Source organism: Neodiprion virginianus, chromosome 4 (assembly GCF_021901495.1).
Source record: "Neodiprion virginianus isolate iyNeoVirg1 chromosome 4, iyNeoVirg1.1, whole genome shotgun sequence".
Lineage (NCBI taxonomy): Eukaryota > Metazoa > Arthropoda > Insecta > Hymenoptera > Diprionidae > Neodiprion > Neodiprion virginianus.
The window spans coordinates 8537394-8557780 of NC_060880.1; the positions used below are offsets into that span (position 1 = coordinate 8537394).

Sequence of the window (20387 nt, forward strand, 5' to 3'; positions counted from 1 at the left end):
TTGGTGTAAGTCAGTGCATCAGCAAAAGCTCTGAAATTTCACACACTGACGGTTCTCACTCCCGCGTAATCTTGCTACGCGTCATTATGTTTGTAAGCACTCCATCACTCAATGCAGAGACATCCTGATTCCTGAAACACCGAATTCTCCTCAGCCTACATGTTCACAAATCCTACTGTATATTTGTTCGACTTTCGAGATGAGATGATAGAGATTCCTCTCCATCGGCAACGGCCATACCACGTTGAAAGCACCGGTTCTCGTCCGATCACCGAAGTTAAGCAACGTTGGGCGCGGTCAGTACTTGGATGGGTGACCGCTTGGGAACACCGCGTGCCGTTGGCATCTTTTTTTTTCTTGAAAACGATTCGAAGAAGTTTGCATATTTTGATGGTTTTAACAATGATTGTTTTCGCGATTTTACCTACTGGCAGTTTTTTTCTTAATGTTAGACATTCACTGGGTGTCAAATTGGTGTAAGTCAGTGGATCGGAAAAAGCTCTGGAATTTCACACGTTGACGGTTCTCACTTCCGCGTAATCTTGCTGCGCATCATTTTGTCCGCAAGCACTGGGTCAATCAATTGAGAGACATCTCGAGATCCTGACACGCCGAAATTCTTCCAACGTACGCGCTTGCAAACCCTACAGATTTGTTTGACTTCCGAGATGAAATGATAGAGATTCGTAACTATCGGCAACGGCCATACCACGTTGAAAGCACCGGTTCTCGTCCGATCACCGAAGTTAAGCAACGTTGGGCGCGGTCAGTACTTGGATGGGTGACCGCTTGGGAACACCGCGTGCCGTTGGCATCTTTTTTTTCTTGAAAACATTTCGAAGAAGTTTGTATATTTTAATGGTTTTTCCAATGAGTCCTTCCGCGATTTCACTTCCTGATAGTTTTTTTTCTTATTTTCAGAGATTCACTGGGTGTCAAATCGGTGTAAGTCAGTGCATCGGAAAAAGCTCTGAAATTTCACACACTGACGGTTCTCACTCCCGCGTAATCTTGCTGCGCGTCATTATGCCTGTAAGCACTCCATCACTCAATGCAGAGACATCCTAATTCCTGAAACACTGAATTCTCCTCAGCCTACATGTTCACAAATCCTACTGTATATTTGTTCGATTTTCGAGATGAGATGATAGAGATTCCTCTCCATCGGCAACGGCCATACCACGTTGAAAGCACCGGTTCTCGTCCGATCACCGAAGTTAAGCAACGTTGGGCGCGGTTAGTACTTGGATGGGTGACCGCTTGGGAACACCGCGTGCCGTTGGCATCTTTTTTTTCTCAATACGCTTCAAGATTATTCTCATTTTTACCGTTCAAGATTTTTGAAGCCGTCTCCTTGATTTTGCACATTTTTTTTATCAATGAGACATTCACGATGTCCCAAAAACATATTTAATAAATCAACGGAAGCTAGTAATCTCAAAAATTACGTATGCAAGGAGCTATACTCAAAATGAAATCCTATTGAACGTCATGTAATATTAATTAATCTCGAAGAAGATAACGAACTGAAAAGAATAAAAGGAAAAAACTGCGGTTCTTTACAATTTCAAACGGAGTACAATCTTCAAGAAATTTTTTCAATGCTTTTCAGGAAAATTGATACTTTTGCATATGAAAATTAAGGATGATTTTGTTATCGAAGGTCAATGGAGTTCAAGGACTCATATTCCACAAATCATCAGCCGTGTTCGTGTATGCTATGAGATCAGTAGACACATCAACTTTTTGATGCGATAAACATTAGGCTGGTCTTTATTTAGGGCTCGGATGAATTTTTCATCAGACGCCCCCAAATCGGCTCTAAATACTTCAACAACAATTCTCTAATTTTTTTCATATTTCCAGCTCAACTCTACTAACCCCTGCCTGTAAACAGGGTGGATTTCCGCACTTCAAATTATGTAAACACACGTCTTTATTCTCAGTATATACATTTTATTGTCAGAGTAATAATTTGAATGAAAAAATTCGTCACTGCGAGATTTCAGCAGGCATTGGTGCTGCATCTAAAAAAAAATTCACATCATCACACCAGACATTTGAGATGAATTGCACACCCGCTGAATAAAAAAAGAGTTGGAAGGATCACCGTAATAAATATTTCACATAAGCTGATTATAAATTCGATAACTGTATTCTAAAGTTACATGTTTGTGTTGCATGCACCGTATTTTTTTTTATGTTTTTTTTTCAATTTATTTATTTATTTATCTATTTTATTTGCTATAAAAATAAAAAGTAGCCGGAAAGTAGGGGAAGCGGATCCTCGTCACAAAGCTTATATCTTCACCGCTGTGTAGATATCGGAACGAGCGATGCTACAGATTAAAGTTGCAATTCAATGTTTGAAACGAATGAATTTTGTTAACTAGAATATCGCATCATATGCGGCCTTGCAGTAACTGAAAAATTAAAATTGGACCTAATAAGTAATATGTTTTTCTCATTTCCTTGGCTTCATTGAAATATGTCGTTATTACATAATGGGAAAGGTGATTCTTGTCGCTTTCATTTGATATATGTGTTTTTAATATTTGAATAACATGTCAGCAAGATATGCGTATTTTTAAACAAAATCGCGAGTTGGAAAATTATTGACACATGTGACAACTTGCCCCATTTCGAGTTTTCCGTCGTTCTCTGAGTCCGGGTCAAGTTTTAGAATTTTCGGAGACCGAGTCGAATTCTTCATGGTTTTTGGGGTCTTCGGATTTTAGGTCGACTGTTTCGTGGTTTCCAGGAAAAAGTAAAATGGAGAAAATAATTACTGCTTAAAAATGTACATTGAAAACCCAAGTTTCTTACGTCAAAACGAAAACAAAAGCGCGAAAAAAAATTATTCACAGTTATTTATCATTTTTTGTCATTTGAAATACTTGGGATAACTTACCCCGCCTCCGGCGTAATTTGTCACACTTTGCAATTTTTTTTTTTTTTTGTTTGAAAATTTGGACAACCCTATTCAGACTTACTCTGGATCAACCACGCATTTTCTATAGATGCGCAAACGATGCGTCTACAGTATCCATATATGAATTAAATGAAATGTTTATTCAAATTCTATATATCAAAGAATAAAAAGTGTGACTGCTAATATGCTAAATACCAACGGATGTCAATTATCATGATTTAAAATCAACTTCAATTCATTTTTCATATCGAGATTTAATTTGGGAATTATACCCTTATATTACATTACCTGATCAAGCTTCAGTCCGTGCCATAGACTTGACACCATTTCATTTTATAGAAACTCAAAGATCACTCCTCTCCTTCAGGTCCTGCAGGCTTACGATCAGTCAACTGTCCAAGACATATTCTATGTGACCAGGATCGAAATTTAACGAGCTAACGTCCTTCGTCGTCAAGTATGCAGACACTAGAAACTGTTTAACGCTAGGAGGCTCAACGGGGCCAAATCCTAGCTCTACGGGGCTTCGTGGTAGTTTCCGAAACTTCGCTCACCGAATGCCACTTGCGAATAATTAAGGATTTGGAATATCAGCAAGCTTATATTTCTTGAAATTTTAAAAAGGTTACAATTTTATGAGGGATCAGAAATGTGTTTTCTATTTATCCTCGTTTCGATTATTCACAGTGTACGAGAGATTTGAAGTTAGGCAGAGAATGCGCCTAGCTACTCCATATAATGTATGAATTGGAGTGGGATTGAAGTTCCGAAAGTGCCTAATTCCGAACTATTTGGTGTCGAAACTTGAAGTAAAGAAAACAAACTTTAACAAAACAACAAAGTTTGGAATGATCGGAAACCCGACGGCTCAAAGTGCCGAAATACAAGATTCCGAAAATTCGAGTTACGATAGAGCAAAAGTCCGAAAACTAAAGTTTCGAATTTAAATATAATCACACAGCGTAGTTTACGCAACGAGTGGGTGTAAAGAATCGAAATGACTAGGATTCCGAACGTAAAAATATCGAAAATCTAAAATAAAGAAAGATCAAAGTGGTGAAATTTCACCAAGCCAGAAATTCACGGTAACGAAAATCTTGGATCGTTCAGAATTTGTATGCTTCAAATTTTTCAATTTGTCATTTTCGCACTTTCAGAACTTTGACTTGGCGGAGTGACGCCCTTTCAGCATTTTGTCTTTTCGGAACTTTGCAAATTCGGAATTTCAATCCCGCCCCGCTGGCATGAAGTCAACAGAGGTAAAGAAATCGACTCAGATTGAAGAAAAGGTTAGAAACACGTCGGCCTGAAAATGACGGTGAATAAGTCCAAGGGTGACGTTATGATAACCATCGATCCACCAATGTCCTCAAAAACATTGAGAATTCGAAATAAACTTTCGTACTATCGATTTTAATTGTACAATCTGTAAGACACTCGTGAATTTAGATCTAGTATATAGTAACTAGTCAACTATTGTCTTTAAATACGTCTTTTTCGTGTGACTTCATTCAGCTGACTATGTATAAGATCTTCTCCCGGTAACAAATGAAATATAATTATCACTGCAGATAAATATTGATTGAAGGAATCACGTGGCGGACCTCTCAAGTTTTTTGGCATTCGATTGCAAGCTGACTTCGAATAGCAAAGTTTCTGTCTAACGAAACAATGATTTAAAATTTTTGAAATATTCAGGGATTGTTCCTATCATTAAAAGCTATAACTCAACAATATACGAAAGTCGTACAAAACAAAATAACTGGTTATAAAAACTGCATTTATTTTACATTTAAAACTTTCGGAACTTAGAGGCACGTGTTCCGATTGACGTAGAGGCTTAAAACTTTATACAGATTTTCCGACGCCCAAATAAGAACCACCCTAGTAGATAGACTTGAATGTATGTACATAACGAAAATGAAATTTGACAAAAAATCAATGTTTGGCAAATCCTGACTAAGTTCAACCCCTTATCAAAAGGCACGCTAATTTCACAGGTTAGACAACCCGAAATGAAAGCGGCGACAATCACGTGATGAAATTCTGCAACCACCTGTACAAGCAAGGAAAACCGTGATTCCATTTTATTTCATTTCATTTGGCGGGGTGGCGGTTGGCTGCTGCAGAACATAAGTGGTAGCGTGTGGAAAGCTCAGTTGTCGCGTGGGTCCATTTGCATTCTCATTATACCATCGACGGTGGTCTTATTTAAATATGACCACTATACGCACGGGGTAGATCCCCGTTTTACTGTTTGCACGTGTGCGTTAACGGTCCGTGTCCATGTTTCTGTGTCGTTATTCTGTACTGCAATATACGTACGTATATTACCCTGCAGGTCACCCGTCGTATACTCGTACCTCCAGCTCCACTCTCAGACTAAGCTTTTAAATTTAGGGAGGTGCACTTCATTGGCCAATGAACCAATGCGCACACAAACGTACCTACGTACACCAATGACGTCGAGAATACGTGCCTGTGTGACCTGCGCTTCGCCAGGAGACCGAAACGATTTAAACATAATTACGGTGTGTAGCTGCAGGTTTACGCGCCCGCTGCCTGCGCCCACATTCCTATATCTATGCAGCAGGATCCGTTTAATTGTACCGGAGCTGAGTAGCGAGCCGAGCTACAATACGTACTACGTACCTACTCGTAGTCGCAAGCTCTGCCGTGCCATTGTTAACTCCGTTTTCGCGACACGGTTGACTTAGGTCGTGGTATATAGCTGCCTGTACATACTAACCGCAAAATTGGCTCCTCTAACTCCGCCGGTTTCGCCCTCACTTTACCAGAATTATTGGTATCTCGTCTCAACGGTCGGAAAACCTCAAGAGCTGGTAGCTGCCGATTAAATGGAGAACTCACTAATTAGTATCTGTGATAGGAAGCGAGGGGAACGCACGCACGTCCTACTTTGCGCAAATCAAGTTGATCACTTTTCGCTTTTCATACTGTAGAAGACTTTGGACTTTGAATTGGTGAACGTTCTTCTTCTGTGTAGATGGGATTTGTTTTAATGTGGAAGATCATTACGCAATGCAAATGTTTTATGTTTCAATCCACTTTATTAGAAGTAATATCTGCGGTACAAGCAATTTGACTTAACTATGTACCTTACTATCCACATTTTTCATGTGCACATATTTTTCGCAAGCATCGGGACATTCTGCAACGAAGGCTTCCTCTTTCACCTTCTGACGACAATCAACTCCTAAATCACAGCCTTGTCAATATGGTGGTGAAAAGTGATAAGGTCGGGGAAGGTTTTGAATTGACAGAGTACAGAAAGATTACATTGTTGTAACAAGATTTTATGAAAACATGTGTTTCGAATCATTTTCCTCAAACCAAATAATAACATTATCATTGATTGGAATGTATATGTATGTTTCCAGTCGCATCAACACCAAATTCCCTGAGGTTAGGGAAATGAGATCGTGGCTACGACTCACAGGACGATAATAAGATGTGGACGTCACGGCTACGTACGAGGCGGAAGTGGCATCACCCACCATCCGGGAGCGGAGGGACGTTACCAGAGTCCCGGACGAGGAGTCGAATAAATTTTGTATGGTCAATCCTTGCCATGCTGCTGGTAACTGCCACGAGAAAAATTGAAAGTGCGGAGTGTCCACCCCCCGAGACCATCCCCGGCTGTCCCTGCTATAACTTCGAAGACGGACTCTTCCTCGAGTGCGCTGGCGCTACCGAGGAGTCCTTGAAGGTCGCCCTGCTCGGAGTACTCATCACGTCTGGTGGTGAAGGTGACTGACTTGAGTACATACTTGCCAACTCTGCCCGCGCAGTTAGAAACACTTATTATGCACCGGATTTCGTCCAGAATGGCCCATTTTGATGTCTTGTGGTATCACTGTCAGATGCATGATGATCTGTCTTTTTTACGTTCACTGTTGCAAAAAATGAAGATAAGGAAGAGTTAGCCTTGGGCAAGTCGCGCACTTGATGAATAATTCACGACGACGCAATTATTATTCATTTATTCCGCCCACTGACGTGCGACTACTTCGCAATACCGGGTTACAGGGTACTGTTTAACTTCATGCTCGCCAAGTGCACTTTACTTTCTGTCTGGGGTGATTAAGTGATCCGCAGAATGTACGGAGAACAACCCGAATAGTGTACACGGTATTCTAAGAGCAGGTACGGTTCTTGATGGGGGCTTGTGATCTTACTTTTCTAGGAGCAGTCGTCCAATCGTTGAGCGTCTACGAGCTAGACCGCAACGTCGAGGAGCTAAGAGAAGTCGCCTTCCCGATCGGGACCCAGATCCGGCATCTGCAGATATCGCATTCGCGGATAAAGGAAATTAGCGAGAATGCTTTCGAGCGGCTCGGCCAGAGCCTCGAGTCCCTCGCCCTTGTTTCGGGGCGTCTTCCACACGTGCCGCAGAAGGCCTTGGCGCCTCTGCTGCGTCTAACGGTCCTGGACCTGGAGGGGAATCTCGTTCACGATCTTCCCAGCTACAGCTTTTACGGATTATCTTTGATAAAACTGAACGTGAAGGGGAACCAAATTGCAAAGATATCGGAATACGCTTTCACGGGGCTTGAGGACACGCTGACAGATTTGGACCTCGCCGAAAATAAGATTAGGGTGTTCCCCATGACGGGACTGAGACGATTGGAGCGTCTCACGTCTCTGCGGTTGGCTTGGAACGAGATATCCGAGCTGCCCGAGGATGGATACTCGAAGCTGAAGGCTTTGAATTTTTTAGACCTTAGTAGTAACAATTTTGAAGTTATAACACTTAACTGCTTTAGATGTTGCCCGTCCTTACGAACTCTCTCGCTATATTACAACGCGGTGGAGTCAGTTGACAAGGACGCCTTCATATCGCTAAGTTTCCTCGAATCCATCGACTTGAGTCACAACAAGATAGTATTCCTAGACATTTCTACATTCCGTGCCAATCAGAGGCTGAGGTCGATTGATCTCAGTCACAACCACATCCACTATATACGAGGCGTATTCTCGAAGCTGCCGGACCTCAAGGAGCTCTTCCTAGCGGAGAACAACATCCTTGAGATACCGCCCGAGGCCTTCGCCGGTAGCACCAGCCTTTCGGTCGTCTATCTTCAGCAGAACGCGATCAGAAGGATAGACCCTCAGGGTCTAGCTACCTTGAATCAGCTGGCCCAGCTACACCTGAGTGGAAACTATATAGAGAAAATTCCCCGAGACTTCCTTGGACATTGTGAGAACCTCTCTACGCTTTCACTTGACGGCAACAACATCCGCGAGCTCGAAGTCGGGACATTTGCCAAAGTTAAACAGCTCCGGGAACTCCGGCTGCAGGACAACCAGATCACCGAGGTGAAGAGAGACGTTTTTACCCCGCTTCCTTCCCTCCTTGAACTTCATCTTCAGAACAACGCCATCACCGACATGGAGACCGGAGCTCTGAGGTCTCTGCACAGCCTGCAGCACGTCAACTTGCAGGGGAATCTGCTCGCCGTTCTCGGAGACGTGTTCCAGGTATCGAACGACGTTGGCCAGAATGGGAACGGCGGCAGCTCACTAGTCTCTATTCAGCTGGACAATAACGGACTTGGCGTTTTACACAATGACTCGCTCCGGGGTCAGGCATCCGTACGGATAATGTGGTTGGGACACAACAGGCTGACCCGTCTTCAAGCACCGCTGTTTCGCGACTTGCTGCTCGTCGAACGACTCTATCTGACAAATAATTCGATATCCAGAATAGAGGACGCGGCCTTTCAGCCGATGCAGGCGCTCAAGTTTCTCGAGCTTAGTATGAACCGACTCAGCCACGTTACGGTCAAGACTTTCTCGGAACTTCACGAACTTGAAGAACTATATCTCCAGGACAACGGACTGCGAAGACTCGACCCGTACTCTTTGACGGCTCTGAAAAGACTCCGGGTTCTTGACCTGGCCAACAACCATCTCAACGTTCTCCACGATACCATATTTCAAGAGGGACTGCCCATCCGGACGTTGAATCTCCGCAATTGCACCGTCAGTGTCATAGAGCGCGGGGCTTTCAGAGGATTGAATAACCTCTACGAGTTGAACCTGGAACACAATCATCTAACGGCCGCTGCCTTGGATAGGCTTGACATACCCGGACTCAGAGTTCTCAGGGTGTCTCACAACAACTTCAGTCAAATAAACGGCGAATCACTGGATGGCCTTCCTTCGCTTCAACAGCTCACCATGGACTCGGTCCAGCTTCATCGTATTCCTCCGGAAATATTTTCGAAGAATAAAAACCTCGGTAAGTTGATGCTGAGCAATAATATCCTACGAAGTCTTCCCGGGCTGTTGTTAATCGGTCTGGAATCGCTGAAGGAAGTTAAACTCGACGGTAACAGGTTTCAAGACATTCCTTACGACGCTTTCGCTAATGCCACATCGATAGAGATATTGTCATTGGCTAAAAACGTGATACTGAATGTGGACGTGTCGAAACTCAACGGCATGACAAACCTCAGGGAACTTGACCTTCGTGGAAATTATATTTCTTCTCTTTACGGATTTGCCGCGGCTAACTTGTCCCGTCTCAACGCAGTCGATTTGAGCCATAACCGCTTGACTGCTCTGCCCGCGAACTTCTTCATCCGCTCGCACTCGTTACGACGTGTGGACCTCGCGGTTAACAACTTTCGTCAAATACCCGGGGTCGCCCTATCATCCCAAAATATACCCGCACTCAGCTGGCTCAACATGACCGCTAATCCTCTGATGAGAATTCACGAAATCAGCTCGGAAGCAAAGTACCCGGCCCTTCAGGAGATTCACATCTCTGCCACCAACCTCACCATCGTAACCAGTCAGGATTTCGAAGCGTTTCCGGCACTGATGCACCTCTTCATGGGAAACAATGTTATATCCAGGGTGTCTCCAAGCGCTTTTCGAAACCTACCGAATTTACTAACCCTCGACATGAGCTCGAACGAACTCGAGCTCCTGCCCCAGGAGAGGCTAAGGAGACTGGAGCATCTAAAGCTGCTCAACTTGACGCACAATAAACTGAAAGAACTCGAAAATTTCCCACCGGACTTAAAAGCCTTACAGATTCTCGATTTATCTCATAATCAGATCAGCGGTGTCGGAAAGAACACCTTCCAACACCTAGAGAAACTCGAGGAACTGCATTTGTATGGAAACTGGATATCCTTTATATCCCCGGACGCCTTCCGACCTCTGAAAAAACTCCGTATTCTTGATCTTAGCAAAAATTATCTCGAAAATCTACCTCTCAACGCGTTTCGACCCCTGGAAACTCAAATCCGGAGTCTTCGAGCCGAAGGTAATTAATTATTCTACAAGTACCTTCAAGTAAATCAAACGACAAGTTTTTCTATCGAGTGAGTAGACAATGAATAGAAGCACAGCTACCATCATGGTCGAAAAAATTCTGTTTGTTAAATGAATCGGGGAAATGCGCGTTGCCAATACGGTTAAAAACAAATCCATTTTGCAGAAAATCCCCTCAACTGCGGATGCGAATCTCAAGAACTTTGGGAATGGCTGAGGGACCATCAAAAGCTTGTGGGTGGCGTTGGCCGAAATAGAGGTGGAATGGGAGTCAATGAGATGGAAAGTGGATTGCTGAGATGCGAAAAACCTCCCGAACTTCGGGGCCAGGTATTCCTGGACCTCGACCCCCACGCCTTTTGTTCGGCTCCGCTCATCCCTAAGCTCGCTATCCAGGACATTCAACCGTTTTCGGTTCTAGTTTCTTGGCAGAGCAGAAACCATTCAAGGCTTCAAGGATACCAAGTGGCGTATCACGCGATGGACAACGTCGATGAGGTTAGTAAATATGTGTTTTCACTGATGTATGTCTTAATGCAAGAAAAATGAACATTCTCCCAACGAAATTGGAGTAAGAAATTTTTGTTGAAATTATTTTTTCTTCGTGGGACCAAAAAACGGTTGCCTACTTTTTTGTTGACATTCTTTTCTCTTTGTGATTCACCAAACTCGATAAACTGTGAAAGATGACGTTTTTTCGTTGAAGAACCCGGTTCAGTTTAAACTCACATACTGACAGGTATTCCATGATTAAAATTTTTATCTCATTTTACTGATGCATTCAGGAAAATGAGTCTCCTTACCCATAAATTATGAGCAGTTTTTGGTATTATTTAATTTTTTAATGAAATTGAATATTCATAAGCAAATATTTTCGATACAGATAATTTGTAGCTGAAAGTCAACACGACTTCTTGAGTATTTTAAAGGAGCGATGCCATTAACCCTTTCAACACCGTTGTCCATTCCAGTCGACATAGATTTAAAAAGTTCATAACAAAAATCTTGTTTGTAAAGTGAATCAGGGAAATACGCGCGTAGCCAATACGGTAAAAAACTCAACAGACTTTTCATCGTGGATGAGTTTTGTTAACAGTTTGGACACCATTCTGAAAAAAATTTTTTTTTCAAGATTGTCCCTGTATACTATCTGATCGAGAAAAGTACAGTTGAAGTAGTTGAAAAAAATGCGTCTAGTTTTCGTCCTCATTTCTAATTTTATAGGCTATTTGAAATAAAATTTTTGTCAGGAAAAAACGTATTTATATTCCTAGAATAATCTCAAATGTTACGAAAAATATATATAATCTCGGCACCTAATCTTTCATAGTTATATCTGATCGTAATACAGTACAATAATTTCAATAAATTACATTCCTACAAACGAAAATATTCCGTAGCATTGTATTTTCTTCTGGCTTATCCATGAATATAACAAGAGTTTCAAAATTTTTCAAATTATTTTGTCTTCTTAGGTGCGTCTCCTGAGCTCACGACGAACGGTTTCTCGAAAACCAACGCAAATTCGAAACAAAATGATCCCCCGTTTGTTTCAGGTGCGAGGTAAGGTGTTGGAGCCAAGCGCCCGTTCGGTGAAACTTCCAAAATTGTTCTCAAACACGCGTTACCGGATCTGCGTATTCGGCCTGGGTAACTGGGGTGACCTTGAAGAGCAGAGAAACATGATTGGTCAGTTCAACGCGTCGCACGGTGATATTTTCGAGATGATGATGCTGCCGGAAATGATCGACTCTCGGACGAGTCGATGCACGGAAGTGAAGACCCTGGAGGCCGTGGAAACGGAAATCACCAGTATCGGCTCCGTCGGGGAAGTCGAAGGAGTGACGAGCATACTAACCCGAAGATTAGGTCTGATAGTCGGGTGCTGCATGGGCTTTATCGTGTTCATAGTCCTGGTTTCCGTGCTCGGTTATCTCAAAGTGAAGAAACAGAGGGAAGCTGTGAAGCGAGACCAGCAGGCCATTCCGTCGGAGTGCATCTCCTACCGGCACTTCAGCATCCAAAGTGGAGAAGCCGGACACGGGGCCAGAGTTACGAACCAGGATTCACAGCAGCAGCATCCAAGCTTCATCACCAACGTTGGTAACACTTCTCTGAACGTTTAGGCGTTCGCCAAAAACGATTAGACGAAATAATCTCGGGATGGAAATGGAAGGGACAGCTCTTCTCACGGTTGAAACAAAACTGAACCAGTAGTGAAGGGCATCCTGCTCAAACTCCGAAGAAAAATAGTAACTCGATATTGAGAGTGTGTGACAAATGATTTATCGATCGCCTCGACGTTACAAGTTGCAGGAAATGATAATAATTATGATTGTTTTAAAAGTGAATGTCATTGCCGATTCTATAACCTTGAAAACAATTAAAGTTTATATAAAAGTGACTGACCAAAATCGATCGCCAACGAGACATTGATAACCAATTTTAACAATAATTAATATAGGCAAAGTGATGTAAATAATTACATCTACATAGGTATGTATCAGGTACACAGTCATGTACGCTCATATGAAACCCAAAACACTAAGCTTCTGTCCAACGAATTGTTATCCTAAGTCGAAAATAGAAGGAATAGGGGAAAAGTCAGTTTATTCGACGATTAGAAGAGAGTGGGGCTAGTTGTCAGAAGTCAGTTTCGGCTTTTTACCTGCACTGCCGTTCGAATTTTTATTCCTGCCTAAACTTCAACGTAAACGGAAAGAGATTCGCTGAAAATTCGAATTTTACTTTCCGACGTCATTTTTTCTTTATCAAAAGATTCCAGCTGCCACAAATAGACAAAGTATTTCCCAATAAAAAAAAAATTGATAGATAAGTTTTTGGTAAATTGTTTTCTTGCAAAAACATTGTATAAATAGTTGCATATGAAAGGGTTATAAAACGCGCACGCTTAAATGGAAGAAGTAAACGAAAATTGATAAGTGTTAATTCTCTTGCCTGCGACTAGCTCCAAGATTATTGGTTCACTAGATAAATCAAAAGACTGCTCCAGGGCCTATACAAGCGTAACGCGATGAGCACGCATGTATAAAACATACCTATACGTATACACAATAGGACCTTCTACCAGAAATCTCCGTACACCAGCTATAAAACCTGATTAAAACAGTTGAACAAATTAGTAATAAGATGGGGGGGAAGTGACGCATTTTGTAAAGAAAAGAGTCTAAAAACAAAAGTGAAAATAAAAAAAAATAAATAAAAATAGGGAAAAACTAACAATTTTGTACGAGCTTTAATTTATCGTAATTTTAAGACGGTGAGATTAAAATAAATGGTTCTCGAGTCGCAAGGTGTTTTGATGGTAGCAAATATTAAAGGCGAGCTTTGACGTACGTTTAAGTAAAACAACTGCCTCTTTAATGCCCATTTAAACTGCACCCGGTACTCGATTATCATATAGGTATACCTTGTTATATTGAATTTTGACAAAGCTGCATTGCATTTTACAGTTTCAACGGGCCATTATATGGAATCAGAATCTTAAACAACCGAATATTTCGTAAAGTGCATTCAACTTTGATGAAATTGGTCTTTTTTTTTTTTTGTTATGTAAATTAAACGTCCGACTATGTCTTCTTCGCGGTGTTGCATCTAAGTGCATGTACAGAGTGAATTTCCAATGACCGCATGGTCCGTCATCTATTGAAATTCAATGCGCATATGCTACAATCCGAGAGCACCTGTTTGCCAGGCCGACCAACTGCCGTAATGTAACCTCCAAAATTCTGCCAGTTTTCGGTGGCAATTCTGCCCATGACTCAATTGTCAAAATTTATATAATATATAATAATGTTTTAATTTACGCTGGCACGCTCGGCGTCTCACCTTTTTTTTTTTTTTTTTTTGCAGCTTTCTATTTGTTAAACTACTTTTTTGATAACAACTGCCGAGTTTTTTGGTTCCACATGGCCCCCGAAATATTTCCAAGTCTAAAAACAAAACATAAAATTTATTTGTTTATTTATTGTAAAAATAGCACATGTAAAAAAATGGTCGAAATTCGTACTTATCCCCGAAATGAAGCATTTTCTGCTAACCTACCAATTTTCAACAGAATATTTTCAACATTTTTCTTGTTTTTTTTTTGTCCGCCATATTGGATCCGCCATTTTGAATTTTCGAATATCGAAACAAGATTCGTAATCAACGAACCCAAAAGCCCGTGTAAACAAAATTTCAAATGAATCGCACATAAGGAAAAATATATGCTTGAAGGGGTGAACATTTTTACAATTCTAGAGCGACTTTCAAGGAGTTAGCTTTTCAAAGTATGAACATGTTCTCTTTGTTATGATTTACTAGCTGAATTTCAAAAAATCCTAAGGGTCGAAGTAACGATTCTTCCTGAACATGGATGATTATAGTAATGTCACTAATTTCAAACTCATGAAATTTTTAAGGTAACGTACATCGCGGCGAACTATCGTCTAATAAAGGTTAGTTTCCCTGGCAAACAAACGCTCTCGGATCGTTGCGCGCGCGCATTACATTTCAGCAGACGACGGACTATGCAGTCGTTAGAAATTCACTCTGTATACACAGTATATATTGTGCATGTGTAATATATTTATAAACTGGAACAATTAATCGCAATTTCTATAAGCGCGACTTAAATTACGAGGTGCTGCGTCTCGTAGAGAATACTGGTAGATTGTTATTAACCATACAAATAGCGTATGCATAATATTATTACAAAATGTCGTACGTATACCTGTAGGTACTATTTGATCACAATTGAAAATTTGAGTTGGATCAATCGGCGCAATAATGAGCGAAAAAAGCGTATGAACCACAAATGATTGCATAAAAATATTTTTCATATATCGCGTCGGGTATGTATTATAATGTGTATATAATAATGCATCTCGTTGCGTCCGTACGGCTATATGTATATTGTATAAAACGAATAATGTGTCGCCGCAGCTCTATTACATATTGAATTATACATGGTATGTAACTAATACTAGGTTACTCTCTAATAAAAGAAATTTTTTATAATAACCACAGTCGCCTGCGCGCGTTACGAGTTTTTCGTATTCGAACCTCGAAAAATTAACTATCATACTCTCAAGCAGCGGAGAGAAAACGTCGAAGCAGCACGTAATCGATGTAAGTATACCTACAGCTACAATTACGCAATCGGTAATGTATGTTAATTCGTTTCGCTTGTTTCCTCGAATTAAAAGAGGAACGAGGTTTCAAGCGAACCTTCGCATGTTTCGAGCTGGGAAATACAAAAACTGAAATCTTGTAGAAAAGGTTTCGTCAGAAAAATTTTGGGCTTATACCAGTGAATATTTTCTCTACGTAGTCTCTCCTGACAATTTTCCAAGGGATTTTTATTTTTGTCGTGGAAAACTCTGGAAAACTGCGTTACTACGACATATTTTTTCCACATTATTTTCATTTCACCTTGTAGAAATTTCGTCACTTTTCTCTGAAAATTTTACCATTACTCTGGTATTGTTGTTTAGTCACTTCTTTGGGGAATGCGTTTATTTATCTATGTAAATTATTTTCTGTTCAATTAAAGGATTTGGATTCGGTTTTGCGATATTAACACTTTCGCGCGTTATATTTCACACGATACTTCAGCATAATAATAGACTTTCAAATTCACTATGTCAGGAATTAAAAACTATACAAATTACTTCTCCGCCAGACGTTTCACGTGCAAGAAGATACAATATACTCACAATAAGACAAAAAAAAAGATGATTACACTTAAATCATCTACTTGATTTGATTCAACGACACGTTTCTGACGACAATTTTCAGTATCCTTGATGGAATATCTCTTTTATGTAATGAAAAACAAAACACTTGTACTATTTTGGATCACCCTCGGTACCGGTTCAAGTTTTTAATTCAAAATGAAATAAAGAAATCCAATGTGCGCAAGAGATTTGAAACTAATCGCAAAAAAACTTTCCAAACGATTGCTTATTAAATCGCGAGTAAAACGAATAATGTTTGTTATTAACGAATGATAGACTTTTACATTTCTTTACATTGAGCGTTTCATTACGAACTGACGCCGATTGGGTTTGTTATTTAAAGAGGCGTTTCATACACGTGTCTGTCTAACTTCTCCACCGGACCTTAGTCTAACTATTTTCCATTCAGGTTACAACAGATTATTGTAATTACGTCACAAGCAAATGCGAATCAGAGAACCTACACGAACCAAAGTAGATAGTCCGTTGATCGTATGCGAGGCTTGAATTTCTCCGACTCCTCCGAGAAACGTGTATGAGATAAAAAGTAATGGCAAGAGCAGAGTGAAGCACGATGATCTTGAAAGTGGCGAATCCGAGGATTCAGAATCCGCTATCCAGCACGTAAACTCCCAGCAGGACTGCACGCGATCGAAGAATCCCCAAAGTGCTCTCCTGAGGTTGGGAACGTGACACGCGGCGGGATTCGGTTCTATATTCTGGAAGATTCAAGTGCTCGGTGAATTCGACCACTGCGTGGGTCGGCACTCTGATCGTTTTTGCTGGTTTTAGATATCAGCCAGTGGCGTGAAATTCTAAAGCACTCCTCGCCTCGTAGCGAAGGAAACGTACGAACAAAAATACGATGCTTGTAACGAAGGTTTGAAAGCGCAACTGAAATTAAACGAGTTCAATTTAACTGAAACAATATTGCTTTGACACAAGAAAATGACTGAAAAACTTTAAATTTCAGGAACAATAGCACAATTATCGATCTCATTATCAAATCGCGGGTTTTCAATGAACTTTGGCTCGTTTTGTTCGTAAATAAATTCTTTACAGATCTAGGAAAGTGGATTTTTGGATAACGGTGGAATGCTTTTTACAAAGTCATTGGTTTACTATACTTGACTCGTTATGTTTTTTTAATCAACTGTGAAGCCATGTAGAAGATATGATTTTTTTGATATGCAGGGAATTCATTTGTTACTGAAATCTCTTCAAAGTCATAAATAATTCGGCTATTGAAGCTGAAATTTATGGTTTTTCACATTTTTTCTGCGCTTGGGGAATATCGCTTCAACTAAGTTGAATTATACGAACTTCAATTGCACTTTCATGTAACCATCGTTACATGAGATTTCCTTCTTCACAGCTCTGACCTAACCGTACATTTGCTGTATCCTTAAAGGGATGCCTTAGTCGATTTCTAAGTTGGTTTATACATCTCCAAATATCGAAGTCCACGTATCTCAAACGCGAACAAGGGCTTAACAACCCCATTCTATTACGATATTCTGAACAAAAACATTCCAACATATTTTCATTTCGTAGAATCCGTCCCATTTCTTTATTTCTAACTCAAATAAAAATGTGCTCAAGTGTTTTTGTTCAGAATTGTATATACAATGGGGCTGTGAAGCCCTTTTTCGCGTTTGAGATACGTGGACTCCGATATTTGGAAATATATATATCACCGTTGAAATCGACCAGGACTCCATTGCACCACCTTAAAGAGGCCGGTCAATTAATAATAAATAATTTTTCGCTTGTTAGATTGCGAGATATTCTTTTATTGAAAATTCATAGAATTCGCATGCTCTTGAGCTACGAAGATTTTCCTAAATCTGCAACAAGAACAATTAAATTATCAACCAAAACTTATCATTTCAAATCGCTTTGAGATGTTTGAAGATTGATTAGATTCGTTCGATTTCAATCCAGGGTGATTTATTTTGTTCAGAATAGTATTTTCTACGATCCTACTGACAGCGAAACATTTTTTTTTAGTTTCTTAAAATTCGAATGCGGAAATTAATCTGTTGAAAATTAAAAAATTGATTAACGTGTTTCCCCAGAACCGGGAAAGCTAGGGGCTTGAAACTTGCTGGATTTTCGTATCTTCGCATACACTACAAGACATCAAAATTGCATAAATATCATACTTTTGATCCAGATCGTTTGCCGATAATTAGTGGAATGAGCAATATAAATTTGATAAATTCTCAATGTTCGACTATCTTGTAATCAATTTAAGGAAACAAATACTAACGCAATGCCAAAATTTGATTCTACGCTGTTGATATCGATGGTATGCATACTAAAGATTTTTCTCTGATCATTTTGTATAAATACAGAAGAATACTTGTCGCAACCAGTTCATATAATCGTATAATATATAATATACGACAATAAAAATATGTACCTAAATTATTTGATGTATAAAAATTGAACAAATAATTTATAATGTAGTTACCGTATTGTATTGAAATAAATTTACGTCGTCGAATTTAACTCGTATAATGATTTGCAATTATAAGAACAATCGAATTACAACTTTACACTTGTCTGTAACGCGTAGTTACTGCATCGATTGTGAGAGAAATTATTAGTTCCGGTTACCCCTCGATCCTTAACTATTTTCATTTTTTACCACAATCGAAAAATATACTTCTAGGTAGAAAATGAAAATTAGTTTGCTAGCCGTTACCAGAAAGTCTAAAATCCGTTACTATATTTTCTTGTAACTGTTGCGAAAATTTAACGCTTGTGCAACAATAAATTGATGTTAAAGCTTTATTTAACTAAAAAAGTAAAGTAAACCGAACAAACTGATTTTGCGTCGCAATTACCGAAAAAGGATCGACATTAGCACAAAATAGTTACGCGTACCTCGTTTTTCGTAATTCCAACAATATTCGAACAGTTTTTTTAAACGATATCTGTTTTACTGAATTTTTCTAGTTACTATGACAAATGAAATTTTTCTCAGTGTGCCGGTAGACGACACTCGTGAAATAAGTAAAACGAACACGCTGAACCTTACGAGCCCGTGAAATTTCGAATTGTAAAAATAGCTGCAGCATTGTCGTTTTTCCTTACAATTACCGCTCGGCACACCCTCAACTCCGTTGCGAATTCAATTCAGTAGATATTTCACGCCTCGAGGCCTTTGTTCTTTCCCCGGCATCTGCTCACCTCCACTCCATAATTGCGCATCCTTACTTTTCAATATCCTCGCCACTGATTATTGCGCAAGAATTGACCTCGTGATTTTCGAACCGGGCGAAATTTTTTTTATGCAAAGTATACGTACGAAGAAAATTTACTCATTGTTTCATCGTTTAAAATATTCATCTTTTCTGGGATGAAATTTCAGAATATCTTATCTTGTTGAAAAGTGGGCGTGCCGACTAACCTAACAATTAATATCTCCAGTTCCGCTAATCGTAGTGACCGAACGTGACTTACGTTAAGAAGAAAGCAAGTTACTGAAAAAGTGATAAATTTTAGTCGTTATAAACGTATAAACTGCTTGGGCATATTTTTACATAAAATGTACAATATTTCTGAAATTGGAACGAAAAATTCCTAAAACGCTAACACAAAACTACAAGACATATATTTTTCTCAGGATGGCATCTCGATGAATTCAGTTTTATTTTGTTTTTCAATCAGGAGATATAAACAAAACAATTGGATGCATCGACATTCCAACTCCGCAAAAATATACATCTTACAGACTAGCGAGTGAATATTTCAATAGCACATTCATTTACCGTTTGAAAAAATGCCGAAAATGGTGAGAAAATATTTCAAGTTTTTAATTGCTAATTTAACAATGCGAATTTCTTAAATTTTACGTAACTTAAATTTTTTTACGAAAGTTGCAACCCCGCTTCGGAAACACTTGTTATTTTTACATTTGCTCTGCGTATAAAGTTATTTTCGATCAATGTAAAACATACGAGATCACAAAAACTTAAAAATCCGTCCAGTTTGGCATGGAATTGCCCGTATACGAGTACATAACCATCGGCATTTCTGGCTCAGTACAAGAGGCTGAAGTGACCGCGGTTTTTTTTCGCCCTAGATATAACAATTTAATACCTGTGCCGGCTATGAGTCTAGAATCTTCCCCCAGCAAACCCCCGAAGCTAAGGGGCTTTTCTTCTCATTATTATTCTTGTTCCTCTTCGAATTTTCTTCATTCTTATTTCACTGGGTCTATCGATATTCCACTCAGCAGTTCACAGTCCTCGACGGTTTTATAAGACTTTAGATGGGTATATATATATATATATAACTGCAATATCCAGGCCATTCGGTTATACCGTAAAAATTTCATCTCCCGAAGTGTCGCACAAAGCTGGACTGTCACAGTCATTTCTTAAAAACGTGTTTCC

General features: G+C 39.9%; 1 protein-coding gene and 3 non-coding genes across 8 annotated transcripts in view; all 4 read left to right on the forward strand.

Moving 5' to 3' along the window:
* Positions 1–15265, forward strand: part of LOC124302331 (protein artichoke-like) — a 255418-nt gene extending 240153 nt beyond the window's left edge. For 4 of the 5 annotated variants that reach the window (XM_046758421.1, XM_046758422.1, XM_046758420.1 and 1 more), the window contains 4 exons: positions 6334–6702; positions 7140–10232; positions 10407–10738; positions 11797–15265. In XM_046758421.1, the coding sequence (XP_046614377.1) occupies positions 6405–6702; positions 7140–10232; positions 10407–10738; positions 11797–12366 (4293 nt within the window). In that variant the 5' untranslated portion in view covers positions 6334–6404 and the 3' untranslated portion in view covers positions 12367–15265. The remainder of the gene's footprint in view (positions 1–6333; positions 6703–7139; positions 10233–10406; positions 10739–11796) is intronic. The other variant, XM_046758425.1, reaches the window with a different exon arrangement.
* On the forward strand, positions 227–345 carry LOC124304202 (5S ribosomal RNA). Its single transcript, XR_006908102.1, has one exon. It is a non-coding gene; the product is annotated as a 5S ribosomal RNA (ribosomal RNA).
* Positions 696–814, forward strand: LOC124304204 (5S ribosomal RNA). Its single transcript, XR_006908104.1, has one exon. It is a non-coding gene; the product is annotated as a 5S ribosomal RNA (ribosomal RNA).
* Positions 1167–1285, forward strand: LOC124304164 (5S ribosomal RNA). Its single transcript, XR_006908070.1, has one exon. It is a non-coding gene; the product is annotated as a 5S ribosomal RNA (ribosomal RNA).
* Positions 15266–20387: the final 5122 nt, after the last annotated feature.